The following is a 27,810-nucleotide window of genomic DNA, read 5'->3' as shown; positions in this document are numbered from 1 at the left end:
CATGCTCTGATCCCTGCTCCACTGGTAAGCCTGGAAGAGCTGTTTGCTCTCTTTGGCTGCTCCATAGGAATCTTTGGCTTCCCGTTCTTGAGCCATCACTGCCCAGATCCAGAGAGCTGAGGTTTGACTGGAGTATTTTGGTGTCAAGGTTTAGCCAAAGTCAAACATGCCTCTGGGAAATCTTCAAAGGGCCTGGGGTCCACAAACACTTCCTCCCGCCCCTGGGCAATGCCAGAGCCTCCAAGAGCTGGGAGTTTGTGGGGGACATGGAAGTGGGAATATGCTGCTTTCTTCTTTCATCCCAGTGTCTTCTGTGCTGGGGCTGTGCTTTGCGTTACATCCATGTGGGAAGTCCTAGGATCTGGATGGGCTAGGAAGGGAGGGACAACATTGGAACCTTCTGATCCTTCACATTCAGAAATGTGGGAAAAATCCCACGTGGACTGGTAGAGTGAGTGGATTTAGGTGTAAGGGGTGGGATGTGTGGTGTGGGAATGGGGGTTCCCTGTGGTGCTGAGAGCTGAGGGGCTTGAGAGATCTCCAGTACTCTAAGGATCTGGTGATTCCTGTCTGGATCCAGGGAGCCCCAGGGTGGCATTTCTCTACTCCTCAGTCATGGAAACCACCAAGATCCACCCAGGGCAGCCAATCTCCCTGCATGGACACAATCATCATCCCCTTCTCCCCTGGAGTTATCCACTGTCACCCCCAGTTGTATCCCATCATCCCTGGTGTTATCCTGTCATTCCCAGTTACATCCTATCTTCCCTCTGATTTTAGTCCATTGTCAGCCCTGATTTTCTCCCTTTTTGTCCCATTTTATCCCACTCCCCCCCACACTTTATCCCATCACCCCCCTTTTTTTATCCCATTCCCCTCAGCTCTATCCCACTTGCCGTGTTTTAGGCCCTGGCAGATGTGGATGGCCCCTCGGACCGGAGGAGCCATTCTCTGTCCTGCCGCCAAGCCTGTTCCCTCTGATGATCCACAAACTCCCCCCCGGGGCCAAGCGGACCGAAGCAGGGGATACAGAGCTCTGCTGTGACAGTGGCACATGAGTCACCGGGTGCCTGAGGAAGTGGCACTCGAACTCGCTCCATCCCCGACCCCGGGGCTGGGGCTCACCGAGTGCGTGTTCTCCGGAGAGCACAGCCTGGTGCTGCCCATTTCTCAGGGATGCTCCTAGACTGCCAGCCTTGTCCTGCAGTTTCATCTCCCTTTTAGGTTTTTTTCCAACAATAAATGTCACAATTGCTTCTCAGCTCCGGGTTTCTAAATCCTTCCCTGTGCTGGCACCACCAGTGCAGACTGGTCCCCACCCCTTTTCCCGTCTGAGGGGTAAAGTGCTAATCTTGATGGATCCTGACAGATTGTGAGGCTTTGGGGTTGACACTCGGGAAGCTGGGACTGGGTCAGCTCATTGCAGGGGATGCAGGAGGAGGGGTGTTCAGGGAAGGCTGGGGTTCTGGGAATGTTGGGATGCAGGATGAAGGGGCTCTGGGAACATTGGAATTCCAGTGGAGGGGCTCAGGGAAGTTCTTGTTCCTGGGAGCACTCCCAGCCCTACTAACTGTGCGGGCCCCCCACTCTGAACTCAGCCAGTCCCAGGAGCACCCAGCACCCCATAACCCAGGGGATATGGGGCTGGAGAACTGCAGGTCCCAGTTTTCCACCCTTGTGAAGCAATCCATGGGAAATGGGGGTTGGTTTGGACACCCCATTCTGCGATGTGCGTTTCCAGCCGTAACTCCCCGTAAAAAATAAATCGGGGGCTTTTGTGTCGTGTTGTAGCCTAGGGGCTGAGTCTGGCCAGCCCAGGCAGGGATGATCAGATCCCAAAAAAATCCCGATCCAGCCCCGAGGAGGCCGTGACTCAGCCGTGACGGGGGCGGGCTAAGCTTCGCCGAGGGATCCGGGGGGGCCACCGGCTTATGCCCCCCATCCCAGCCGCTCCCCGCCAGCCGCAGCCTCCGGAGCGGGTCCATCCCAGCAGCTCCATCACGGGAACCCCGATCTCGTGGGAGCTCCGCTTGCGCATCCCGGGAGATCCATCGCCCCCCCCGTCGGTGGGGCGAGCCCCCTTCCCCCGCCGAGCCCCCCCGGTTCGCCGCGTGCTGTGGTTGATCCCTCCCTTCCCGGGGCTGCGCCGATGGACTCTCCCAGCGCTCCGTGTGTGCGGCGGAGGCTGCGGCGGTAGCGCTGGTACTCGGGGGCTGCTGTCGCGCCGTGTCGCTGCCGGAGCATCCTTCCTCGCCGGAGCATCCCCCCTTGCCGACGCCGGGAAGGGAGCTGGAGCTGGAGCGGGGCGAGGACTGAGCCAGGTAAAGGGGAACAAAACGGGTTTATCCCCCACATCCCCCCTCCCCGCGGCGTTAATCGGCGTCCTCGGAGCCGCTGATGGATTCGGGGTTCGGCTTCCCCTTCCCACTTGGTGTGGCCATTTTGTCCTGGAAAACATTCTCTGGAGCCCGGCTCTGCCTTGGGATGTGCGTTTCAGGGGGCTCCTGTCATCCCCCCGCGCCGTCCTGTGGCCGCAGAGCAGCCGGAGGGGATGGGGAATTCGCCGCAGGGATGGGAGGGGGGAACCGGCGGGTTTTGGGGTAGGGGTAGCCGGGGGGCTGTTGAGGGGTGACCTTGGACACGTGCGATTTCCAATTCTTCCCCCTTGTCGCCATATTCCTGGCGTTCTGCAGGGAGGCTGGGGGCTGCGGGGGAGGGGGGATGCAGACCCCCAGCGTGGGACTCCTGGCGGTTTTGGGGTGCATGGTTGCATCGATCCTTGGCTCCGCTTGGATGCGTGGCAGGAGGAGACGGATCCAGATTCGATAACCTTGTCCAGAGCTGTCCAACGCCACGACGGGGCTGCAGGGCCAGCAGCATGTTCAGCCCCCTGACAGGCATTTTTGGGGACCTCCCTGGCTCCTGCATTTCAGGGACTGTGGTCTGTGGCATTTCTGGCTCTCTTTTGGGATCGAACCCCTGATCTCACACAGCGCTGGCTCCTGGCGTCAGCTCGGCCGCTCAAGGCTACCTGGTTTGCACGGCCACTCTCTGTCACGGAGCCAGCAGTGACCTTGTTCCCAGCCCATTCTCTCCCTCACCATGCACCCAGCCTCTCCCTGCTCCCCCATTCCTTCTCCCGGCCCCAAATACCTCCTGGCCTGTGGAATGCTGGCCCCACATTGGGAGGTTCCAAAGGGAACCGCAAGGCTGGCTGGAGCAAAATGACCTTGGTCATGGATCAGCCCCTTCCAGGAGCCTCACAGGCCCATGGGATGCCCAGGCAGGGGGCTGGGGTCTCCCTCCAGCCGGAGCAGGAGATGGGGGTATTTGCCATTTTATCCTGTAAAACCACCTGCCTGGTTCTGCTCGGGAATGGGGGCCCATGCTGTGCCGCAGCCCCCCTCCCTCCAGGGTTTCTGAAGGGCTAAATTTAGCGTCCCTGCATGCCCTGTCCCCTTGCTTGGGCAGGGGGGGATACGTCGCCGGCTGCGTCCCTCTGCCCGCAGCTCCTTCCCGCCTCGCCAGTGATAAAAATAGCACTTGGGGGGGTCACGACGGCCCCTGTGGGTGGAGCAGCAGCATCGGGCTGGGGGGCTGCGGGTCCATCCCTGTCACAAGCTGAGCTGGGCTCTGTGCAGTGGGTGTGGGGACGCTGGGCTGGGGAGGAGGGGGTGGGATGCTGGTTTGTACGGGGACTAGGAGATGCCACCCCCAGGGATCTGGATGCCCCTCTCCTGCCCGAGGGCTGGAGCCCAGGAGACTCGTGGTACCCCCAGCCCCCTTTGGCCAGGTCAGCATCTGCTGGTGCTGGCATCTCCCACAGTAAATCCTGCCTGGGAGCTTCCGCAGTGAGCATGGCCTGGCACACGCGGGTCACTGTCACTCAAGGGACTCAGGCCCCCAGGGGTCCTCTGAGGGGCTCCTGTACCAGACCTTGAGCCACCCACCCGGGTCACTGGCGGTGCCAGTGGGTTTGGGGACCTCCATGCCCTCAGGGGCTGATACCCTCATCCTCCCTGTGGTGCCCAAGGAAATGGAGGACTTCAGTCCAGACCTGCTGATGGCCTTGTTTTTTGGGGTGACTCGCAGTCCTGTGGGGATGGACTGGTGACACTCAGGGGCAGTCGTGCCCCTGATGTTCCCCCAGCTCCCCCTGTCTTTTGGGAGGAATGCAGAAGGGATGGATCCAAGGGGGCTGGGGGGGGTCCCAGTGAACTGTGGGAGCTGGAGTCCCCCGAGTGAGGGGAAGCGGGCTGGCATGGAGCCAGTGTCTCTCAGCCTGTCCCCACTCCAGCCCCCACTGTGCCCAGTGGTAACTTGCCTGCCACTCCACCGGGGGGTCCTCCAATCCTCCTGTTTCCATCTGAGACAGAGAAAAAGTGCAAGGTGGAACATAGGGCCACTACCACTCAACCTCAGCCCTGGTTGTGTCCGGGCTTCCCAGGTCCAGGCTGGCAGCCAGGGTCCTCCCACACCCTGCTCCACGGATGGGTAGCGCCGTCACCGCTCTCCCTGCACTCTGGGCCTGAGGGTGCAGCCCCCAACGCAGAGACACCCCCTCCACCCCCAGCACCCTGTCCCATCCCACCGGCACCATGGACGAGTCATTCCGGGACCGGACCGCGTTCATCCGCGGCGCCAAGGACATTGCCAAGGAGGTGAAGAAGCACGCGGCCAAGAAGGTGAGCCGGGGCATGGACCGAGTGCAGGACGAGTACACCCGGCGCTCCTACTCCCGCTTCGAGGAGGAGGAGGATGACGAAGACTACGCACCCCAAGACGGCTACTACCGGGGGGGCGAGGGGGCCAACGAGGAGGAGGGGGTGTCCAGCGACGCCACGGAGGGCCACGACGAGGAGGATGAAATCTACGAGGGCGAGTACCAAGGGATCCCTCGGCAGGAGTCGCTGAAGGGGGGGGAGCGCCTGGGGGCTGTGGCGGCCGCCGGCGCTTTTGATGACAGCGAGGGGCAGCGGAGGAAGGACAGGGAGGAGCTGGCGCAGCAGTACGAGCTCATCCTGCAGGAGTGTGGCCACGGCCGCTTCCAGTGGACCCTCTACTTTGTCCTGGGCCTGGCCCTCATGGCTGACGGCGTCGAGGTCTTTGTGGTGGGCTTTGTCCTACCCAGCGCCGAGAAGGACATGTGCCTCTCCGACTCCAACAAGGGCATGCTGGGTGAGGAGAGGGGCACGGGGGGCACGGGATGTGGGAGTCATGGATAGCGGAGAGTCATGGGATAGGGGCGACAGGAGGGTCGGGGCAACATGCAGGGGCACTGGAAGGTGTGGAGAGATGTGGGAGAGTCCCATGGGGGATATGGGGATACATATGGAATGTAGGGGGACACGAGGACATGTTGGGAGGGCAGAGAAGCACAGAAGGGTGGGGATGCAGGGAGCTGGGGCTGGAGAAGGACATGGGGATCTAAGGGAGATGTAAAGGGTCATACAGGCTATAGAAGAACTAAGGAAGGATTGGGAGGCCATGAGGTATGGGGTCCAGGAAGGGATGTGGGGACAAGGAGGCACACAGGACATAGGTCTGCCACCATCCTCCTCCCAGTCCCACACCGGCTCCCACATGAGCAATGGTGAGGGGCAGCTGCGGAGAGTGAGCTCTGAAACTTGGGCTGATTAGTGGATGCTGAGACCGGGTTTGGGGGGCCATGGGGGGCTTTGTTCGATTGCTTACCCCTTCTCTGTGATCCCTGCCAGAGCTTGACACCCCTCCAAATCCCAGGGGGTACCAGTGCCCCCCATCCCTGAGATCTGGCAATCTTGGGACAGGGGGAGGGGCTGGGTGAGGGGGTCCTGGGGGCACATCTGCCCCCCCATGCCCCACAGTCCCCGAGCAGAGCAGGGGAATCCCATTCACATGGGATTCTGTCCCCTCCCTTCAAGGGGACCCAGCATCTCGAGGAGAGGGTCCCTGGCTACGCCCCACCCCCAGTGCCAAGGATGCTCTCCCTCCTCCAGGTGACTCGGGGTGCAGGTCCTGGCGTCCCACAGGACTGACCTCGCTGTGTGTCCCCCTCCCCAGGACTCATCGTGTACCTGGGCATGATGGTGGGCGCGTTCGTGTGGGGCGGGCTGGCCGACCGGCTGGGCCGAAGGCAGTGCCTCCTCATCTCCCTCTCCGTCAACAGCGTCTTCGCTTTCTTCTCCTCCTTCGTCCAGGGCTACGGCACCTTCCTCTTCTGCCGCCTGCTCTCGGGCGTGGGGTAAGGGGGGCCCAGCCATGGAGGGACCCCCACGACAGGGGCTGATCTCCCCCCTGTGCAGTGGGGCGGGGGGTGATGCCATTCCCTCCCCTCCATCCCCAGCATCGGCGGCTCCATCCCCATCGTCTTCTCCTACTTCTCGGAGTTCCTGGCACAGGAGAAGCGCGGGGAGCACCTGAGCTGGCTCTGCATGTTCTGGATGATCGGGGGCATCTACGCTTCCGCTATGGCCTGGGCCATCATCCCCCACTATGGTAGGAGCCCTGGGCTGGTGGCGCACAGGGGGTGCGTCGGGGCTCGGCCCCACCACCATGTCCTGTCCCTGTCCAGGCTGGAGCTTCCAGATGGGCTCCGCGTACCAATTCCACAGCTGGAGGGTCTTTGTCCTCGTCTGCGCCTTCCCCTCAGTCTTTGCCATTGGGGCGCTCACCACAATGCCTGAGAGCCCACGCTTCTACCTTGAGGTGGGGGTCTGCGGGGGCATGGCTGTGTCCTGGGGGGAATCTGGAGTGCATCAGGGACCTGGAGTGGTGGGTGGCGTGCAGGTCCCCAGGGAGGGGCTCCCAGGTGGGGGCAGAGATGGGGCAACCCAGACAGGGACCCCCAGGGGTGGTAAGGCCTGCACAGAAAGCCCCGGATGGGTTTTGGAGAGGGGTGGAACTGGGCAGGAACACCCAAGTGGATCACGGGATCCAGCCAGGGACCCCAGAGGGATGGGGGGACCCTGAGGAGGTGACAAAGATGGTGGAGGGATCCCTGGGTGGTTGGCAGGACCCAGGTAGGTGGTGGAACCCAGGAAGGGACCACTGATGGGATGGTCAGGGTCCAGGTCTGGGCTGTCCCAGGGTGACTTGTCCCTGCCCTCACAGAATGGGAAGCATGATGAAGCCTGGATGGTGCTGAAGCAGGTCCATGACACGAACATGAGGGCCAAGGGCCACCCTGAGAGGGTCTTCTCGGTAAGAACCCCCCAGGGCTGAGCCCTGGGGTCCCCAGCACCCCAAGGGAGGGTGAGGTGTCCTCCAGGAGCAGAGGTGCAATTGCCACCTCTGCTCACCTCCAGGGCATGCAGTGCTGCTGTAATATCTGGGGAAACTGAGGCACAAGGTGGGGCCCCAGTGCTTCTCAGTATCCCCAAACTGTCCCACCCACAGGTTACCCACATCAAGACCATCAAGCGGGAGGACGAGCTCATCGAGATCCAGTCGGACACCGGGACATGGTACCGGCGCTGGCTGGTCCGATGCCTCAACCTGTCCCAGCAGGTGAGGCCAGAGCTGCCCAGGGGCCCCTGTGCCCCATGTGCCTTCTGTCACCTCCCATGTCCTTGGCGTCTCCCATGTCCCTCTGCAGGTCTGGAGCAACTTCCAGCAGTGCTTCGTGCCTGAGTACCGGCGGGTGACGCTAATGATGATGGCGGTGTGGTTCACCATGTCCTTCAGGTGCTGCAGGGTGGGACTGGGATGGGATGGACAGCACTGGATGGGGCGGAATGGGGCAGGCTGGGATGGGATGGGGCAGCACTGAGTGAGATGAGATAGAACAAGTGTCACTGGGATAGTACAGGCTGGCACTGGGAGCTCAGGGTTGGCCCCTGGAGCCCTAGGCCAGCACTGGGAATCCCAGGTGTGTGGTGCCCGCTCACCCCTGTCTCTGCAGCTACTATGGGCTCACCGTGTGGTTCCCGGACATGATTAAGCACCTGCAGAGCATTGAGTATGCATCACGCACAAAGCTCTTCACACGCGAGAAGGTTCGGCACTTCACCTTCAACTTCACCCTGGAGAACCAAGTGCACCGTGGTGGGGAGTATTTCAATGACAAGTGAGTGAGGGGAGGCTGAGCCTGGGGTTGCTGAGCCTAGGGATGCTCAGCACAGGTTTGGCGGGCATCCGGGGTCTCCCTCCTGTCCCCCCGTGCAGGTTCATCGGGCTGAAGATGAAGTCGGTGATATTCGAGGACTCGCTCTTTGATGAGTGTTACTTTGAGGACATCACTTCCAGCAACACCTTCTTCAAGAACTGCACCTTCATCTCCACAGTCTTCTACAACACAGGTGGGGAAATGGGATCCCTGGGTGGATGGAGGGGATGACCCACCAGGGTGGCCCCCAGGGTATTGATGGAGATGAGGGTGAGCCACCACATTGGAGAAAGGTCAGGAAAGTCCCCAGTGGCACGATGGAGTTGGGGTGGTAGAGATAATATGACCCCACCAAGGTGGTCCCCAGGGGGGTGGTGGAAATGTGCTTGACCCACCAGGTGGGAGGGACCAGGCAGGTCTGCAAGGAGATGGGGTGAGCCCATGGCCCACTCTCCCCCCAGATCTCTTTGAGTACAAGTTCATCAACAGCCGGCTGGTGAACAGCACGTTCCTGCACAACAAGGAGGGCTGCCAGCTGGACTTCAGCGACGACAACAACGCCTACATGATCTACTTTGTTAGCTTCCTGGGCACCCTGGCTGTGCTTCCTGGAAACATCGTCTCAGCCCTGCTCATGGACAAGATTGGCCGCCTGCGCATGCTGGGTGGGCAACAGGATGGGCTCGGGGCAGCCGGGTGTGCCTTCAGTGCGGGTGGGGCTGGGGAATCCTGGAGGTGCTTTCCGGCCCAAACCAGGCTCTCCATCTGCTTGACCCACCTCCCACCTGCTGGGTTACTTCATCACTATCACCTTTTGGGGACTGCCCCGGTGGGTCACCCCACCTCCATCACCCCTGTGGGGACATTCCTGACCCTCCTCCCACCCGCTAGTCACCTCCATCTCTGTTGATCTCTTGGGGACCTCCCTGTCCCTCCTGGTGGGTCACCCCCATCTCCCCCTCCTTTTTGGGACTGTCAGCCCCCTCAGCCCCACCTCCTGTCTCAGTTTCCCTGTGCTCTGACATGTCCATGTGTTCTCCAGCCGGCTCCAGTGTCATGTCCTGCATCAGCTGCTTCTTCCTGTCCTTTGGGAACAGTGAGTCTGCCATGATTGCGCTGCTCTGTCTCTTTGGAGGGGTCAGCATTGCCTCCTGGAATGCGCTCGACGTGCTCACCGTGGAGCTGTACCCCTCTGACAAGAGGTGGGGGCCTGGAACAGAGGTTTTGGGTGCAAGGAGTGAGGTTTTGGGTGTTGAGTGGGAGGTTTCAATTGCCAGGGGGTGGTTCTGGGTGCAGGGTAGGAGGATTTAGGGGCAGGGTGCCAGGGGTGTGGGAGGTTTTGGGTGCTGGGGGCAGTATTTTGGGTGCCACGTGGGAGAGTTTGGGTTCTGGGTGATGCATGTGGAATCCCAGATGGGAAGTTTTGGATGCTGTATGCCAGGCCTGAGGCACCAACTGCTGGGTACAGGTCTTGGGGGTGCTGGGAGCTAGGTGTGGGTTACCAGGGGCTCAGTACCTGTTTCTGGGTGCTGCCTGCCAGCCCCGGGCTGCCAGGTACTCATTTTGGGCTGCTGGATGCACATTTAAGGGTTTTGAGTTCTCATTTTGGAGTGCCAGGTGCCTGTTTCGGGCCTCCAGGTGCCCATTTCAGGCTTCCAGGTGCCTGTTTCGGGGTGCCACCTGCCCTCTGCAGGTGCCCCCCGAGGCTGGCTACCCACCCCTCCCCACCAGGGGAGCCCCACCAACTCCAGCTTTCCCCATCCTCCCCAGGACGACGGCGTTTGGGTTCCTGAATGCGCTGTGCAAGCTGGCAGCCGTGCTGGGCATCAGCATCTTCACGTCCTTTGTGGGCATCACCAAGGCTGTGCCCATCCTGTTTGCCTCAGCTGCCCTGGCCCTCGGTAGCTCCCTGGCCCTCAAACTGCCCGAGACACGGGGGCAGGTCCTGCAGTGATGGGGGGCTGGGGGAGAGGGACCCCCTCCCCGGGGCACCCCCCAAATCCAGCATTCCCCCCCCCCGTGCCCCTGGGATTAGTCGCGTTAGACACTGTGAAACGTCTTCTTGGAGCATTTGGGATCTTTTTCATTTGCACTTGGACCCCCCACCCTGCCCCAGATCCCCCTGTACCTCCAAAGCCTCCCCGACACCTCAAACTCCCTCTGGCCCCCAAAACTCAGCCCCGACTCCCTGACCCCCCCTCAATCTCCAATACCCCCCTCAGCCCCCCAGTTTCTTTTCTTGGTGTCACCCCCATGTGAGTTGCTGCTCATTCCTGAGGGCCCTGGCATCGAGGGGGGATGACACAGGCCCTCTGAACCCCCTATCTCTGTGCATCCCCCAAATCCCTGCCAAGCCAAGGAGGAGGAGGATGAAGTGTCTGGGTGTGGAGGAGCCCCCCTGTGCCTCAGTTTCCCCATCCCTGTGGAAGGCACCCAGCAGGGTCCCCCAAACCTCCACAGATTCGGGGGGCATCTGGGGGTAGCCTTTTGGGGAGCAAGAGCCAATGGGGCTGCCTCAGCAATGCCTCAGGGGGTCATAGGATAGTAGGGTGCAGGACCCTTTGGGGGGGTGCAGCAGTTGGGGGTGCAGAATCCCCTTGGGGCTGCCTGACAATTTTAGGCTGCCCCCCCCCCCCTTAAAGCACATGCCCCCCTTCCCCCAGGATGACCCCACTTTTGGGTGCCCGACTTTCAGGGTGCAAAGCACAGCCCCCTCCAGCCCCAGCCCTTGGTCTCATTTGGGGTGCAGCAGCGGGGGACCCCCAGAACTGCCAGTTAGTGATTTTTACCTGATTTTTAAAGGATTTTCCCTGTTAGAAGGAGGCTGGTGTGGGTGAGGGGGAGTGCAGGGGGGCTCCCTTCACCCTCTTGTCCTCCTCCCAGCTCCTTTCCCTCCCTGCATCCCCATGTCCCCTTTTAACCCCTCCACCACAATATTCCCCTGCACCCCCTTTTACCTCCCCTGAGCCCAAAACCACCAGCGGTTTGCAAAGCACAAACAGCCCCTACCCCCCAAAAAATCGGGGTACAAGGGGTCCCCAGTGCTGTCCCCTCCTCAAAAGAAATCGGGGTTCAGGGGGCCCAGTGCTGTGCCCCCTCAATACCTGGGGTTTGGGGGGGTTCTCCCGTGCTCAGCCCCCCCACCCGATCAGCCCCACAGGGCTGGGCAGGGTTGGCCAGAGCCACCCGGGAGCACCCCTGTCCCCAGGGCAGCCCCCTCCCATTCCAAGCAGCCCCCGTGTGCTTTGTCCCCTCTTTGGTGTAGCTGGTCCTTGGGGCCCCCCCGGCCCCCCTGTAGCTCTGTCGTGCCGTGCTGTAGTTTCAGGTGTTTGTAAATTAATTAAAATGGAAAAAACATCCCAAAAAAGCACAAAATTACCCAAATCCCCACCCCTGCCAAAGGATTCTCCAGACTCAGCTGCCCCCAAAACACGTTTATTTAAATTGGTTTAGACATTAAATGGGAGGGACACCCCAAAAATCCCCCCCCAGCGTGGGAACAGGGAGGGGTGGTTGGGTGGGTCCGGGCTGGGGGTGCTGGAGGCTCTGGGGGTGGTGTGGCGTGCGGGGGTCAGGGCAGAGCATGATGGGGAGGGGGTGTCACCCCCATTACTTTTGCCCCCTCTCCACTCCAGGCTCCTTCTGCTGTGCTGACACCGGGCTGGGGGTCCCGGGAGCCTCACGCTGTTCCTGGGGGGCTTTCCGGGGCTGTCACTGCGGCCCCGGCGCCGCCTCCTCCTCCCCGTCCCCGCGGCGTTGCTCCCGCTTGGAGCCCCCCAGGCAAGGCGGTGCGGGAGGGGCGCGGGGGTCACTCTGCCACTGCTGGGGGGTGCGGGCGATGACCTGCAGGGCGTGCAGGGGCCCGGCCAGCTCTGCCCGCAGCGCCTCATGCACCAGGCGGTGCCGCTGGAGCAGGGGGAGCCCCGCGAAGCGCCCGCTCACCACCAGCACCCCGAAATGCGTCTCGGCGCCGGGGGGGCCCCCGTGGCGGGGGGAATCGTCCCGCACCTCCAGGTGCGTGGGCTGCAGGGCCGCCGTCAGCTTGGCACGGATGGTGCGGGCCAGGGGCCCCCCCGCGCCCCCCATGGCCCCCCCAGCGGCCGCCAGGAGGGGTCCCCGCATCGGAGAAGGGCTGCAAGAGAGAGGGGCGATTTGGGGGGCTGCAGAGAGAGAGGCGCCCCCCTACCCGCCGTGGCCGCCAGGAGAGGACCCGGCATCGGAGGAGAGGACGTCTGGGGGAGCTGAAAGGGAGAGGAGGCTCGAGGAGAGGGCAGTGGGGGGCACAGGGATTGGGACTGAGGGTCTCCGGAGGATCCCGCATCGAAAGTGGGGATGGCAGGAGGGGGAAACTTGGCACGGAGGGATGAGGTGGGGGAACTCTGCCAGGTCAGCAGCTGCTACTGGGGACGGCGGAAGGGGGAACGAGGGGGTGCCGGGGGCGGCGAGCCCATCTCCTGCCCCGGGAATGGCAGGGGGGGCGCAGGGCGATGTCCACGGAAGCCTTCGCGCTCGGAGTGGGGAGGAGTCTCAGAGCAGGAGAGAAGGGCCTGACCCCCCTCAGCCCTCCCCAAACCGGGGGTGCACCCAACGTCCCCCTATCCCCCGTGCGACCCACGGCGGGCACCCCCGACCTTTCCACAGGAAGGATCCCCGGGACCACCAGACCCTCCCACAGCCCGCAGTGGTGCTCGGGACCCCCCGATCCCCCTCGGGCCTCTCCCCGGTTCTCACCGCCCGCTCCGGTCACGCCGCCCGGGGTCGCTCCGCCGCCGTCACGTGACCGCCTCGGCCCAATCCCCGCCGCGAAACCCGCAGGTGGCGTAGGCCACGCCCCTCACGCACCGATCCCACGCCCCCTTGCCGAGCCCGCCCCTTTAGCCTAATATGGCGTTTGTGGGCGGGGCCGGAGGTGTGCGGGCGGAGCCACGTGTGCCGGGGGACGGGGGGGGGGCTGCTGGTGGCCGAGCGCCCCATGGCATCCGCCACACAGCACGGCAGCGTGGGAGACCTCTCGGGGTCTCTGCACAGAGCTCAGGAGGGTCCCGCTCCACCTGCTCTTGGATTTTTTTAGCCCCCAGCTGCCCGGCCCCAGAGCAGGTGCTTGGGGATGGGATTTATCCACATGCCAGTATCCCGGGAGCTGCTTACAGCGGTGGGATCCTCTGGGATTTTGGTTGTACCTTTGAGCCAGGTGGTTCCTTCCCCACCCCGCTCAATGTCTTCCAGGCATAAGAATAAAATATCCAGTTTCTCTCAATATCTGCCCCTTTCCAGGACCTTCCAGGCTCTCCAAGGGAGGGAGAGGGAAAGCTCTGGAATGGAGAATCGCAGAGAAGAAGTGTGACTGGACACCACCATCTCCATGGGTTTTCCCATCTCTCTGCTCGCAGAGCCAGGACGGGAGTGCTCTGCAGCTGGGGCGCACACTGCCAGGTGCTGATGGGATGGGAGCCTCCTTGGATTTCTGGCAGCACTCTGCATTCCCAACCTGCTTATTTCTCCCAGAGCCTGGAGAAACCTCAGGATGGGCAGCTCTAAGGGACTCCATGTCCACCTCACCCACTGCTTGTGTGTGCAGTTGGGAGGTCTTGGCTCTCCCTGTCTTCTTCCTTCCCCTCCCCACTGGAATTTGCCTTTTGGGATCAAAAATCCTACCAGCTATTTTTAAAGTGCTGCTGGAGCCCACTCAGTTCCCGCTCCCAGTGACAGATCCGGCTGTCAGAATCTTCAGCTGTTTTTTGCTCCCTCTGCTCTGCTCCAAGCCCGGGTGGCAACAGCCGGGATTCCCTCCTCATTTTCACCCGGAGCCGGACCCAGGCCAGGGACCAGGATTTTCCTCTGGAGGGTCTAGGGGAATTCGGTGCCCATCCCGTGGCATTTGCCAGGGTAAGTGGAGTGCTGGGATCCTTGGCAGAGGTATGGGGATGGAGGGATGGGATTTATGCTAAGCATGGCATGGAAAGAAGAGTGCATCCTTTGGGATTGCTTGTGCACATGGCCCATCCTGGAAAAAAGAGGGATCCACTCTTCCACCTCTCTGGCAAATGCTGCTTTCCCCAAATACTTCTTATCCCAACCCAGCCCCAGTGCTGTAGCTCTCCTGGGCTCAGGTGGACACTAGGCTTTGCTCCCCGCAGGCCAGAGCCGGGTGTGGAAAACTGCAGGAACTTGGTTTAGGAGACAGAAGGCTTTCCTGAATATGTTCCCAAAGGGATTCGTGGGTGCTGGAATGCTGAGGGACCAACTTCCCATCCCTGTCCTCCTCCACGGCCTCTGGAATGGACCTGAAAAATCCTGGTGTGGACATTCCTGACCATTCCTCTTCTTTGCAGGGAGCAGGGGCTGGTGCAGCTACTTCCTGCACCTTTGTAGGTGGGATGTCAGGAGTGCAGACAGCACAGTCTGGCAGTCATCGATCCCTGGGGACATTGGCCACCAATCCCTGGGGACACTGATCATCGATCCTTGGGGACACTGGCCAACTTTGGCCCGTCCCATGTTTATGTTCAGGACTTGGCTGTGCCCCGGGAGGGGAGGCTGTGACAAAATGCTGGAAAAGTATTCCCTGTCAGGAAACATCCCGTTCCCTATTGGACGCATCCCGCAGGGAAAAACATGGTGCTTTTCCACAGGGATTCACTCCTGGGGGGTGCAGGCAGGGGGTACCCAAGGAGGAAAATCCATGGAGCTCCAGGGAAGCTCCCATGAGTGACACGACCCCACAGTCACCAGGGTTTGGGGACTCCCAGCTCCTCCTGGAGCTCCTGTGCCCCACCTTCTCCACAGTCCGGCTGTTGTTCCCAGCTGGATCAGAGCCCAGCTAAATTTAGGAGGATCGATTTCAACCCCCGCCTCTGCCCTGCAGGGGAAAGGACAGAGCAAAGGTGACCAGGGACGAAGAGCCACGGGGGGCTCCACTCCCTGGCCCCTGGACGGGCTCGTGGAACCGTGGATTTTATCAGGCTGTGAGGCCATGGAGGAGCCCAGGGAGGCTGGAACTTTCCTGGGTCATCCCATGGGTCTCCCTGGCTGTCACTTGGGGCAGAACTTGTGACAAGGACGCCCATGTGTCCTACAGAGAAGGAGCTCCCAGCGCTGGGAGCCAGATCGTGTCCTGAGGAGGCTGACACAGGTGAGTGGAGCAGTGGGAAAGCAGGAATGAGGGTCCCAGGACATCGCTGGCACCCAGGGATGCTTCAGGCTCTGATCCCGCATGTGGTGTCCCCAAAGTGAGGGAGGAGTGAAATGCTCAATATCACCACTGTGAGGAAACAGCTCAAGCACCACCAGGGGAGGTTTAGGTTGGATATCAGGGAAAATTTGCTCATGAAAAGGGTGGTCAAGCCCTGGCACAGGCTACCCAGGGCAGTGGTGGAGTCACATCCCCGGAAGGGTTCAAAGCTGTGTGAATGTGCCACTTGGGGACAAGTGGTGGCCTCGGAAGTGCTGGGTTGGACTTGCTGCAGGGCCCCTTTTAGTCCTGCCTGCCAGGCTCTCTCCAATCCCACCTCTGCTTCCAGGGGAGCTGCCGAATGAAGCCGGGAGCTGCTGGTGGGTGAGAGACCCCCCCGGCTCCGCATGGATGGGAATGGGGACACTCACCCACAGTAGGAGCCCAGGGCAGCTGGAAAACTCTGGCCTCTTCCTCCGAGCTTTCCTGCTCCTTCTCCTCTGCAGGCATGGTAAGGATCCACATGGGCAGAGTTGTTCCCTGTAAAAACCAGGAGACAAGTGCTTCCAGGAAGAATCTCCATAAGAATCTAGAGCAGGCTGGATGGTGGGAGGTGGTGGGGGGGAGGAGAGGCTCCCCTTCCCCACCCCATCCCCTCTCCCAGGAAGCCGTCCCGTCTCTCCCAGTCTCTTCCCAGTGCAAGATCCTACGCTGCAACTCGGAGTACGTGGCGGCGACGCTGCACCTGCGCGGCCCCGACCGTGGTGCCGCGTTCTGCACCGCGCTCCGCTCCTACTCCCTGTGCACCCGGCGCACCGCCCGCACCTGCCGCGGGGACCTGGCCTTCCACTCTGCTGTGCACGGCATTGAGGACCTCATGATCCAGAACAACTGCTCCAAGGAAGGGCCCACAGCCCCACCACGGCCCCGGCCCCCGGCCCCCAACCCCCATGGCTTCGAGTCGCTCGACATCTGTGATTATGAGCGGAGTTTCCTCTACAAGCATGGCCGCCCCCCCAGTTTCCAGCACTGTGCTGCCTTTGGGGACCCCCACATCCGCACTTTCCACGACGACTTCCACACGTGCAGGGTGGAGGGCTCCTGGCCGCTCTTGGACAACGATTACCTGTTTGTGCAAGCCACCAGCTCACCAGTGGCCAAGGGGTCCAACGCAACTGTCACCAGCAAGGTAACATTAGCACACAGGCTGGGCAGCGAATCCAGAGTCAGGGGGCCTCCTATACATCCCAAAATCCTTGGAACCTTCAAACCCAGGGGGGATGAGGAAGGAGGGACAACAATGGTGAAGGCTGTTGAGGGGACCCTCAAACACTCCTGTTGCTGTCAGGTGACTGTGGAGTCCATGGGGTTCCTGGGGGAATCTTGTGGCCCATGGGGTACCTGAAGGAATCTTTCTGGGTTTGGCTCCACCTGAGTTTTCCATTGCTTAAATGGCGTTAAAAAAAGAAGGAAAGAAGGAAAGATTGTTGTTATCCCAAAAGGACTGTGGCAGGGGTGGTTTGAGGATGGATAGGAGGGGAGGGACCTGCATCCTGGGATACCCCGAACACCTGGGATGGGGATGTGGCCACCATGCTCATCCCCCTCCTGTCCCGCACCCCGCAGCTGACCATCATATTCAAGAACATGAAGGAATGCATTGACCAGAAAGTCTACCAGGCTGAACTGGACAACGTCCCGGCAGCCTTCCAGGACGGCTCTGTGAACGGGGGTGCGCGTCCAGGTGGGAGCAGCCTGGTGATCTGGGAGCGCAGCCCTGGCCGGCACGTGGAGATCCGTGCCGACTACATTGGCACCACCATCGCCGTGCGCCAGGCTGGCCGCCAGCTGTCCTTCTCCATCCGTGCTGCCGAGGAGGTGGCCCGGGCCTTCACGGAGGAGCAGGACCTGCAGCTGTGCGTGGGCGGCTGCCCCCACAGCCAACGCATGTCCCGCAGCCCCCGTGGGCGCAGCCGTGTCCCTGCGGAGACAGCACAAGCGCTCTGCCGGGAAATACTGCCCGTGGAGGATGTCTACTTCCAGTCGTGTGTCTTCGACGTGGTGACCTCGGGGGACACAAACTTCACCATGGCAGCGCATGGGGCACTGGAGGATGCCCGGCTCTTCCTGCCTGATGCTGAGAAGCTTCACATCTTCCAAGCTGGGGGGGGCTGCCCGCTCACCTCTCCATCACCTCTTCTCTTCCTCCTCCCCTGTGGATTTTGGGCTGTTTTGTTGCACTTTTAATCCCTGCCTGCTCCATAGGGAACTCGTGAGAGCTGCTGGCTCCAAGCTGCAGCCAGGAGAGATTCCTCACCTTGAAGGAGGTGTCTCCACAGCCACAAGGAATCAGAGACCCAGGAGAGGGGAGAGATGAACCCCTGGTTTGCACCCACTGGTCTCACATGGATGGTGCAGCTGCTCCCAGCTCCTCTCCTGAAGGCAGATCCAAACTTTTCCCTTGCATTCTGACATGTTCCTTTTCCCCTTAGGATGTGACACCGCACTGCATCAAAGAAAAATAAACCCCCTGGGTTAGAAACCCCCTCTGTCCCTCAAAGCCTTTCCACAATTCACTTCCCACGCTTCTCCTAGTGTTAATCTGGCAGAATTCCACTCAGGAACCCTACAGATCCAGAAATAATGAACTCAGCCCAAAGCCCAGTTTTTAGCAGTTAAAAGGTTTTTTTTAGTGGATTTGGGACCCTTCACTCGGATGCTCCCAAAGCAGAGCGAGGCGACAAAACGGTTTGGGGAGCGTTGTGACCAAGAGGGAGACTTTTGGGTAGAAATCATCTGGTTTTGTCCAAATGCTCCTCTTCCACGATAAATAACAAGTGGATCTCCAGCAGAGGGAGCTGTGGAGCTTGACACATACATCCGAGGCCACTGTTGCTATTTTTCCTTGTTTTCTTGGCACCTGTTGTGGACTCAATTTAGCAGGGTCTGGACTTGGGGCTGGTGTCAGGTTTCAGGGAGGACAAAACACTCCTTGGGAATTCTCTCCTTTGGGCCCAGATTCTCTGTCACTGCTCAAATTTGACCCAAACTGGAGCTTTCGCTTGGAAAACAGAATTCCTGATGGCAAAGAGCCAGCTGGGCACACAGATGGGCAGGGTATTGCCCCGTGGAAGGTGCAAAACTGCAGAAGGGAGAGCAAATTTCACATATTTCAGCGGATTTCAGTAAAGCAGATGGAGATCTACAGGAGAAATCTTTTCCATGGGGAAGACTTTTCTTTATTTTTTAATGAAGTATTAAAAATTTGGCTATCCCTGTCCCACAGAATTGCAGGAAGGGCTTGTGGAGATGGGGGAAGGGGAATTGCAAGCCCTCCAGGCATGGAGGCTCCATCAAGGGAGGTTTTACAATTCATGTTTCAATACATTCAGTAAATGGGGTTTTCTCTCTCTTTATTTTTTTGTGCCAAGAGCACAAAGAATACATAGGAAATAATTTCATGGATATCATGGCAAATTGTCCCTTGGATGGGTGCTCACAGCAAACAGTGATGAGCAGGAGACCTGCTCCATGTCTTTTACCCTGCTCCTAGTAATCTCTGATGGATTTGACATTAAAGGGGTCTATTTTTGAGTCCCTATTTCCCGTCATCTGTCTCTTTATGTCTTTGGGCAGCAGTGGCAGATGAGGATAATAATATCTCCTTCCTCCCCTGCTCCTTCGACACTGGAGCTTTGGGTGGATGAAATGAAGCACGAATGAGGAAGGGAAAGCAGGCTGCTTCCCGATGTGCTCCACATGTCCCTTTGGGAAGAAAATCATCTGGGGAGGAATAAAATCCTCTGTGGGGGGATAAAAGCCTCCATGGGGAGAATGTTCTCCATACAGATAAAATTATCTGTAGGGGTGAAATCCTCAGGAGCAGCGTTGATAGTGCTGGAGTTCCTGATAGAAATGGGATGGATCTGATGATGCAGAACCTAATTGTCCTTTAGCTGTTGGCCAGGAGAGCCATTCTACAAGAATTCCATGGGGAAAGGAGGGTTCCCAATGGAACTAGACTCACCCTCCTGAACAGCCCATCACCTGCACCACCAGGACTGGGCCTGGCGCTTTCCTTGTCAACTCTTTCTCAGGAGCCACCTCTGAAATTTAGAGTGCAGCTCCCAAACTGAAAATGTCTGGGAATTCTAAAGACATGCACCTGATTTGGAGAGCCCTGGTTCCAGGTTCGGCATCTCCACCTGACCCAGAGTTACACTAGGAGTGGCCCAACATGGGCACTTCTGACAACTGGATTTCAACACGGAGAAGCTGTTGCTGATGAATTATGGAATCATTAAGGTTGGAGAAACCTCTTAGATCATTAATCATTAACTCTCCCACAGCACTGCCAAGGGCATTACTGTCCCATGATCCCACGTACCACATTCCATTTGTTTTTGAAAACCTCCAGGATGGTGCCTCCACCATTCCTCTGTTCCAATGAACACAATTTCCCAAATATCCAACTAAACCTTCCCTTGAGTCCTCCTCCTCTGGTCCTGCCCCTTGGGAGACTACCCTGAACCCCCTCAGCTCCAACCACCCAGACTGCACACCTGGATGCTGAACCACCCAAAGTGGGTTCCTGTCATAGCTGGACGGAGTGGCTGAGGTGGTTTTTAGCAGGTGACATCAGCCAGGGAGGGAAAGGGTCGATCCAAAGTCCGCTGACGTCAATGGAAACATGCTTATTGACATCAACAACTAGGATTGGCGCCGATGTTCTGCTCCTTTATTCGGGGTGGGGGAAGAGGTCTGTTCTCTGCCTCAGTGTGGCTCTGAGAGACCTCATGTCTCCTTCGCACTGAGGAGGAGCAGTGTGAAATAATTAGGGAATGGGCCAGGACCATCCCATACTTGGCACATTTTCCCCACTTAGCTGAACCCCTGCCTGGCTATGGCTCAGATTTGAGCCTCTGCAGGGTGTCCAGATGAGGTGGTGTCCCTGTGACAGGGTGAGGTGGTGGTCCTGTGACAGCAGAAGGAGATGGTGGCTCTGTGACCTGCTGTGACACCCCCATACCTGCCCTGACCAGAGCCAGAGATGCAGCCCCACCGTGAGCTGCTCTGGGTGGGCCAGATCACCTTCTCCAGGGAGTATTGGCCAAAGTCCCCTCCTCCAGGGGACAAGACCCTGAGTCACAGGGCCCACCTGAGGTGGAGACGCTCAGAACACACCTGGGACACCATCCCTGGAGGTGTTCACAGCCAGGAAAGTTCACAACAGCAAGGGAATAAGGAAGTTTTCCTCCTTCTTAGCAGCCAAGACTGCTCCAAGGCTGCGAACGAGAGCTGAGGAATCTGACCTAGGGAAGAGGAGACGATGGAGGGATGGAGGGATGGAGGGATGGATGGATGGATGGATGGATGGATGGATGGATGGATGGATGGATGGATGGATGGAGAATTCTCTGCCATTCCCGGGAGAGCCTCTAGATGTCCACAGAACGCAGCACACAGGAAGGACTCCAGCACAGCCAGAGCTCCAGAGTGCCAGGATGTCCATCCTCACCCCAATCAACCAGGAATCACAGAATTCCAGACTGGGTTTGGCTGGAAAAGACCTTAAAGATAATCTTGCACATGGCAGGGACACCTTCCAGAGACCAGATGGCTCCAAGTCACTTTACTTCCCCAAGTTTGACACTCCCAGCTCTTGCTCACCACCTTGGAGCAGCTTTGGCTGCGGAAAAGGAGGGAAAATTGCATACTCCTTAGGTGTCTGAGGGGCTCCAGTGGCTCTGCCAGCAGCTGGGGGACGTCCCTCTCTCCCAGCTGAAGTGGAGCTGATGTCACTGCCTCTTCCTGCAAGAGCAGATGACAAACACGGGACTTTTCAGAACCAAGATCTGAATTCCTTCTTGTTTATGGTTGGCTGAGCTCTTCTGGAGCTTCATCTGCTCCTCCCTGATCCAAAAACACTCTCTGGGCAGAACACAGGAAAAAGTCTCACCTGGATGAAGAACTGACAGGCAGGAGGACTTCCACATCCCAGTCTCCAGTGGGAGCTGGAAAAGTGGTACTTCAGGGGGAAAATCCTCCTGTGCAAGCCCTGAGAGGACTTGTCCCTGCTCAGGGAAGGGGAAAAGGGGATCCCAATCCCTGTTCCTGGGGTATCTCAACACGGGAGTCAAAAGCCTCTGCTGGGGACGAAACAGCAAAAAAGGGGGGTTTTGGGAATCCCCCGTGGGAATCTGCCCCGGGATCTTTCTAAACTGCTCCTAGAAGATCTCTGAAGAGTGTCAAACCTCTGTACTTGGCAATCCTGCATAGCTGAGCATTCTCTGCCTCCAGCCAGACATTAGAGACCTTCCCTTCCATCCCCAAACCACTGCTGGGATTTAGGAACTGACCTGGCCCCGCTCTGGAGCCTCCACTCCTGAAAATCCCCGCCGTGGGACAAGCAGTGACTTTCCAGGAGCCACCCTATTCCCATAGTCCCTTGTTTTCCAGCTGGGCTCTATTCCCAGTGTTCCTTGTACACAAACAACCAGAGGAAATGCGTTTTCCACCCCAGCTCCCAACTGCACACCCGGGACACTCTGTCCCCACGCTCCAGCCATTGTAGATCCCTCCCCGGCCCTCTCTCCCCCCTCCCAGCCTGGAATATGCTGGAAGAGACCATATAAGGTGAGAAATATGGAGCAAACAGCCCGTGGAAGCTGCGGGGCTGTTGGCACCCTCCGGCTGCCCAGCGATCCCGGCTGGAAACTGCTTGTCTGATAGCAAGGACAAAGGCCAGGCTGTCACAGCAGCAGCGTGGCTTCTCCTGGCAACCAATCCCGATAACCTGGAGCAGAAAAACACGGATCTTATCAGCACCAGGAGCTGTGCTGGGGAAAACAAGTCTGTGCCATGCCCAATTCCTTGCCCGGGACCCACCCAGTGCTCAGTGAGTCACCTCAGGGCCCATTTTCTCGCTCTGTGGCTTTGGAAGTGGGTTATTCCGAGGCGAAGTGTTAGTCACGCTGTCCTGACCATCTCTTTCCCCTGGCTAGGAGCTCCGGGAAAGGCAATGGATCCTGGCACTCTCCCCATCCATCCACCTTCTGCAGAGGAAATTAGGGTCTGGGATCCCACGGGAAAGCAGCCGGGGGGGAGGGGGGGGATGAATGCCTTGAATAACAGTTTCGTGGGAGCAGGAGGTCATCCCTGCCCAGAACTCCTGGTGATTTCTCTCCTGATTTTCTTTTTTTGAAGGAGATCTGGGAAACATTGGGAAAGTTTGCTTTTTACAAGTGAAAATCCCACAGTGTTCCTGACCCCCCAGATCCATCCGGGGGTGCTGCTGGTGTGAGAACAGTTCCTGGAGCAAGTCTGACCCCCAGCAGCAGAGAGTGGGGAGGGATTGACATCGGATGGAGGGCAGGGGGGGAAAGGGCAGCACTGATTGACAAGTCTGGAGGAACTGAGGAAAGATTCGGGATGTGGAACATGCCTTGGATCATATCCTTGACAAGTTCCTTGGCGTGAGGCTCCAAGGCCCTTTGGCTTTGCAGGAATGTGTCTAGCAGCTTTAGGCTGAGAACGGTTTCCTTGGAAAGGCACACACCGATGGGAACCGGAGAGGGAGAGCGTAAACATGGCTCAGACAGGAACGCCAGCACAGATCTAAGGGGTCAAGTATCCCATGGCAGAGAAGGCTGGAAAAAGCCTTTCACCAAATTAGAGCAAATCCCTAATTCTCCTTTAACCCATAACCTTTTTCCTAGTGGGAGACAATGGGGACCAGAGGAAAAAAGGTGCAATTCCTCCATTCTGCCCCAAACCACGGAATAATTCCCTCTCAAGGAGGAATTCTGTCCTGTGGTTTGGCAGGAGAACAGTTTATGCCCTACAGTTTATCCGGTGCTTTATCGGTTTATACGATCAGGTGTGAATTAACTCTGGGGGAAGGAGGCAATGGAAGGGCAGGAAAAGTGCCAGGAACACTCGGACAAACAACCTCTGAAGGACAACTCCCAACAAAAACACCTCCCTGCTCCTGGTCAGGGTGGGGAGCCCCCCCATTTCCTTTGCTCCAGTGCTGGGTCACTCCATAAACATAGTTCTCCTGTTTCCTCTGCTCCGAGCATTTTCCTGAGCTGGGAAAGCACTAAGGGCTGAGGAAAAAAAAAGGGGGAAGGAGCCAGTTCCTGTCCTGCAGTAATGCTGATCCAGGGAGTGAAATCTGAAGGTTTCTTGGAAGTCAAAGTCTCCTGGAGGGGTTGCAGGGGAGGCAAAATGCTGTCCTACTCCCCAGATCCCGGCTGGAAGACAGAGCTATAGTTTCTGGAATGGATGTGTGTGTTTGCTGTGCCTTGGATCAATGTTTGGGAGGGGTATTTTGGGTAAGTAGGAGTGGGAAGCTTTGGTGTCCCCAAAACAGAGCGGGAAGCAATAGAGGTAGAGGGAACACTCCCACAAACACACCAGAAGGAGGGAGGGAACCCCCAAAGTCAGGTTTTCATGCTGAACCCCCAAACCCACCCTTTATTTACCCCAAATAACAGGGAAAGTGTGTGGTGGGTGAGAAAGGGGGCTGAGAAAACCCTTCTGAACCATTTGAAGGTATTCCAGGGGATGGGGGCTGTGGAAGCAGCAGAGAGGGGAAAATCCTCCCCAGAGGGGCTCGATCAATCACGTTCGATGCCGTACCCCAAATCCGCCCTTATTTACTCCAGTAAACAGGGGAGGGTTCACCGGGGGGGCTGAAGTTACCCCGGGGGGTGGACATTGAAGGTGCCCCCAGGCTGCCCCGGAGGGGCGGGAAGGAGTCTAAGGAAGGGGGTGAAGCCCCCCCCCTTCAGAGCCCGGCCTGGCCGCTCCCAGTTCCCCCAGTACAACACGGCCCGTCCCGAACTGGGAGCCGCACCCCCTTTCGCCCTGAGCCTGGGAACATGACATCGTGTTCCGCGCTCGCCATTGGCCACAGCCGCCGCCCTTCCTCGCTCTCCATTGGCCCTCTGTGCTGTCACTCCGCCTCCGTCCTGCCCGCCCCATTGAACACGCGCGGCTTTCCTTCACACGCTGTCCACGCTCCGCAGCCGCTGCTCTGATTGGTCGGTGGTGCCGTAAACAAGGCAGCGGCGGCCAATGGGCGCGCTGATCACGCGAGCAGCACGCCTGGCCACGCGCCCTGAGCGTGGCAGCCCCGGCAGCAACGGGCGCGGGCGGGGGTGGGCGGGGTTCCCGAGCCTATAAAAGGCAGCGGCGGCGGCGGCTTCTGCAGATCGCTGAGGTTCCGGGGCAGGGCGGTGCGTTGGTACTTTGCAGCGTCTCCAAATAAAAGCTTTCGATCGCTTTTTTTGCCCCGGACTTGCCTGGCCGGGCGGCTTTTGTTGCTCCACGGGGATAAAGCTGCGCAGCTGTTCCTTTGTGCGTCCCCGTGCTCCCCCAGCCATGGTGATGTTCAAGAAGGTGAAGAGCTTCATGGTGGCCTTCAGCGAGCCCGACAAGATCTATTGCAGCGGGGACAAGGTGGCTGGGCGTGTGCTGGTGGAAGTGGCCGAGGTGACCCGTGTCACCGCCGTCAAGGTGTTGGCATGCGGCGTAGCCAGGGTGACCTGGGCCAAGGGCCCGGCCCAGTGCCGGCAGGAGATGGAGTACCTGCGCTTCGAGGACGTGCTGGCACTTGAGGAGCAGCCCACGGGTGAGGGCACGGGGCTGCAGGGGGAGCAAGGGTTGCCTTAAACACCGGTTCATAACCCCAACCCTGACCCAGGGCTTGGCCCCATGGGCGGTGTGGTGGGGCTGGATGGTGGCAGAGGGTTTGGGAGGGGACAGAGAGATGGAGGCGCTCTTGGGATTGGCCACATGGGTGCTGTGGGTCCCAGTGGAGCCCCTTGATCACCAGGACAGAGTCGATGCTGTGTCCAGAGTCTGGAAAATGACGAAATCTAGGAAAACTTAGGTACGTTGGAAGGTTTAGCCAAGTCAAGTTGAAGTTTGGGAGCTGAAGGACAAAATCAGAGCCTGAGGAGCTCCTGTGCTGTGTTTTGACTCCACAGGGGTTGGTAACATTGGTGGCATAGTCAGGGAGGAGCACAGGATCATACCCCGGGACTGGAGCAGGGAGATAAGGGGAAGCTGGAGGTGGGGTGGAGCCAGTGAGACACTGTGTTCTGCCCCGGGGGCTTGGGGTGTTGGTGAGGTGAAGGGAGCAGCATGGAGAGAACACGGGGTTCCCGGGGTGTGGACAGGTGTTACATAACGCCCTTAGGACTGAGGATCACCCTGGAGCTCTATCTGATGTTTCCCTCCCCTTCTCTTCTGCAGACGAGGACGGCTCTGTCATCCTGAGACCTGGGAACAAGTACGAGTACAAATTTGGCTTCGAGCTGCCCCAAGGGTGAGTATGAGGCAGCGCCTGCCACTGGGGATGGAATTAAATTGGAAAATCCCTGTTTAGGCTCGGGAGTAATCCTTTGCTTGTCTGTAGGCCACTGGGCACTACGTTCAAGGGGAAGTATGGCTCCGTGGATTACTGGGTGAAGGCGTCCCTGGAGCGTCCAGCGTGCCCCACACAGCAGATCAAAAAACGCTTCGAGGTGATGGATCCTGTGGATGTGAACACGCCGGAATTGCTGGTGAGCCCCGAGTGCTCCAGAGGCTTGGGAGAAAAGCCCTTGGGGAGGGTCAGCCCAACCTAGTGGCATCCAGATGTCTTCAATCAGATCCGGGCTGAGTAGGATTAAGGATGGGATTAAGTAGTTCTGGATAATTCCAGAAACTGACACTGGGTGGGGCGTGTTCTGTACTCCAGGGGAATTTGAGGGTTGGTTGCAGAAAGGGAAGGAAGGAGGGGAGGAAGGAAGGGTGGAGGGTGGGAAGGACAGGATGGGGCCAGCGTGTGATCGTTCCCTCTCTCTGCAGTCTCCGGTTGCAGCCAAGAAAGAGAAGAAAGTGTCATGTATGTTCATCCCAGATGGACGCGTATCCGTCAGTGCCCAGATTGACAGGAAGGGCTTCTGTGAAGGTGAGGATTGCTGGGAACAGGGAACTGGGAGCAGGGGAACCAGCTGAGGAAACCCCCAACATCCCTGACATCTGGGTCCTTCCCTTGGCAGGTGATGAGATCTGTATCAACGCGGACTTCGAGAACACCTGCTCCCGCATCGTGGTGCCCAAGGCGGCCATTGTGGCCAAGCACACATACCTGGCCAATGGCCAGACCAAGGTCTTCTCCCAGAAACTCTCCTGCGTTCGTGGCAATCACATCATCTCTGGTACCTCTGAATCCTGGCGTGGCAAAACCATCCGTGTGCGGAAGCTCAAACCCTCTATCCTGGGCTGCAACATCCTGCGTGTGGAGTATTTCCTGCAGGTGAGTGGGGGATTCCCTCATCCTCCCCCTCATCTTCCTCTTTATCCTCGGGATCTTCTTCCTGTCCCAAACACCCCTAAATCCTGCTCTCCTGCAGATCTACGTCAGCGTCCCAGGCTCCAAGAAAATCATCCTGGAGCTGCCACTGGTCATTGGGAGTCGCTCAGGCATCGGGAGCCGCAGCTCCAGCATGGCCAGTCAGACGAGTTCTGAGATGAGCTGGGTGGACCTGAACCTCCCAGACGCTCCAGAGGGTGAGTGGAGTGGGATCCCTGAGTGGTGGGATCACTGTGTGGGGAGCCCCTCAGTGGCTTGGGGGCTGCACACAGGTGAGCTCACAAATCCCTCCCTGCATCCCCACAGCCCCCCCTTGCTACTTGGACATTGTTCCTGAGGATCACCGGCTGGAAAGCCCCACCACGCCACTCCTGGATGATCCCGATGGATTTGACAGCCCCATCTTCATGTATGCGCCCGAGTTCAAGTTCATGCCCCCCCCCACCTACACGGAGGTGAGCGTGGCACCAGCACGGGATGGGCCGGGTGGATCTGGGATCACCTGCCTGGATCCCTCACCCGCTTCCTGCTCCGTCGCCCAGGTGGATCCCTGTGTCGCCAACAACAACGTCCAGTGAGCACCACACCCGGTGGGTCGCTCCCACTTTTCTGGACTTGGCTCCATGTGCCACACACCTGTGGCACGTCTGGCCCCATTCACCTGGAGGGGACGTGCTCCCGAGGAACTGCCACATTCCCGAGGAACTGCTGCATTCTCGAGGAACCACTGTTCCAGGCCTGTCCCGGGCACCCGAATCTTGTGGAAAACCCCGGCGCTCTGAGCCGGCAGAGAACGCTCAAGGACTGGGGGGAGACAAGGTAGATCTGGCTGGAAAAGAGCTGGAAAACCTCAGCTGTCATGGCTTTTGGGACACACTGCCTGTCCTTGCTCTGTCACGACATGTGGTGACAGGCAGGAGATTCTGGTTTTAACTAATTCCGTCCTAATTCTGTAACTCTGGGTGCTGCTCCGGCTGCCCTGCACTCCCGCCGAGGGAGGAGGGGGACACTGTGACATCATGAATCCCTTCTGTCGCGACACAAACCCATTATTGCGACCAGCACCTTTTGTACTCTTTGGTTTTGTACATAGTATTGGGAGGGGAGGGGAAGCACAAAAATGCGAATTTTGTACCTTTTTGTGGCCCCTGGGGGGCAAAATTTGTAATAAATGAATGAAATGGT

The 27,810-nt window shown here is 58.9% G+C and overlaps 4 protein-coding genes across 6 annotated transcripts; 3 read left to right on the top strand and 1 right to left on the bottom strand.

The window, feature by feature from the left end:
• Positions 1 to 2,173: 2,173 nt before the first annotated feature.
• Positions 2,174 to 11,512, top strand: SV2A (synaptic vesicle glycoprotein 2A). Of its 2 annotated transcripts, XM_066206681.1 has the most exons (13): positions 2,174 to 2,321; positions 4,448 to 5,178; positions 6,043 to 6,223; positions 6,326 to 6,477; positions 6,554 to 6,687; positions 7,093 to 7,182; positions 7,378 to 7,488; positions 7,577 to 7,665; positions 7,883 to 8,047; positions 8,146 to 8,279; positions 8,548 to 8,751; positions 9,129 to 9,288; positions 9,857 to 11,512. In XM_066206681.1, exons 2-13 carry the CDS (start codon positions 4,599 to 4,601, stop codon positions 10,038 to 10,040), a joined length of 2,184 nt encoding a protein of 727 aa, XP_066062778.1. In that variant the 5' UTR covers positions 2,174 to 2,321; positions 4,448 to 4,598; the 3' UTR covers positions 10,041 to 11,512. The 2 variants fall into 2 exon arrangements, with proteins under 2 accessions (XP_066062778.1, XP_066062779.1); XM_066206682.1 differs by lacking the exon at positions 8,548 to 8,751.
• BOLA1 (bolA family member 1) lies at positions 11,506 to 12,906 on the bottom strand. Its single transcript, XM_066206683.1, has 2 exons — positions 12,818 to 12,906; positions 11,506 to 12,218 (listed from the first exon to the last, which is right to left on the bottom strand). The coding sequence occupies exon 2, from the start codon at positions 12,206 to 12,208 to the stop codon at positions 11,798 to 11,800; it is 411 nt and encodes a 136-aa protein (XP_066062780.1). The 5' UTR covers positions 12,209 to 12,218; positions 12,818 to 12,906; the 3' UTR covers positions 11,506 to 11,797.
• A 2,060-nt stretch (positions 12,907 to 14,966) lies between these two features.
• Positions 14,967 to 18,831, top strand: HJV (hemojuvelin BMP co-receptor). Its single transcript, XM_066206711.1, is given in 5 exon segments — positions 14,967 to 15,218; positions 15,607 to 15,768; positions 15,944 to 16,446; positions 16,884 to 17,450; positions 17,453 to 18,831. Coding segments are annotated over 5 exon segments (1,380 nt in total). The 5' UTR covers positions 14,967 to 15,151; the 3' UTR covers positions 17,534 to 18,831.
• Positions 18,832 to 24,484: 5,653 nt separating this feature from the next.
• On the top strand, positions 24,485 to 27,810 carry TXNIP (thioredoxin interacting protein). 2 transcript variants are annotated; one of them, XM_066206906.1, is made up of 8 exons: positions 24,485 to 24,894; positions 25,521 to 25,593; positions 25,684 to 25,831; positions 26,118 to 26,220; positions 26,312 to 26,568; positions 26,666 to 26,822; positions 26,932 to 27,080; positions 27,168 to 27,810. In XM_066206906.1, the coding sequence occupies exons 1-8, from the start codon at positions 24,645 to 24,647 to the stop codon at positions 27,201 to 27,203; spliced, it is 1,173 nt and encodes a 390-aa protein (XP_066063003.1). In that variant the 5' UTR covers positions 24,485 to 24,644; the 3' UTR covers positions 27,204 to 27,810. The 2 variants fall into 2 exon arrangements, with proteins under 2 accessions (XP_066063003.1, XP_066063001.1); XM_066206904.1 differs by having other exon boundaries at positions 26,932 to 27,810.

This window comes from Chamaea fasciata, unplaced genomic scaffold, assembly GCF_029207755.1.
Source record: "Chamaea fasciata isolate MVZ Bird 193981 ecotype frontalis unplaced genomic scaffold, bChaFas1.0.hap1 SCAF_31, whole genome shotgun sequence".
Lineage (NCBI taxonomy): Eukaryota > Metazoa > Chordata > Aves > Passeriformes > Sylviidae > Chamaea > Chamaea fasciata.
Note: the sequence above shows the minus strand (reverse complement) of the source record. Positions and strands in the feature narration are given on the sequence as shown.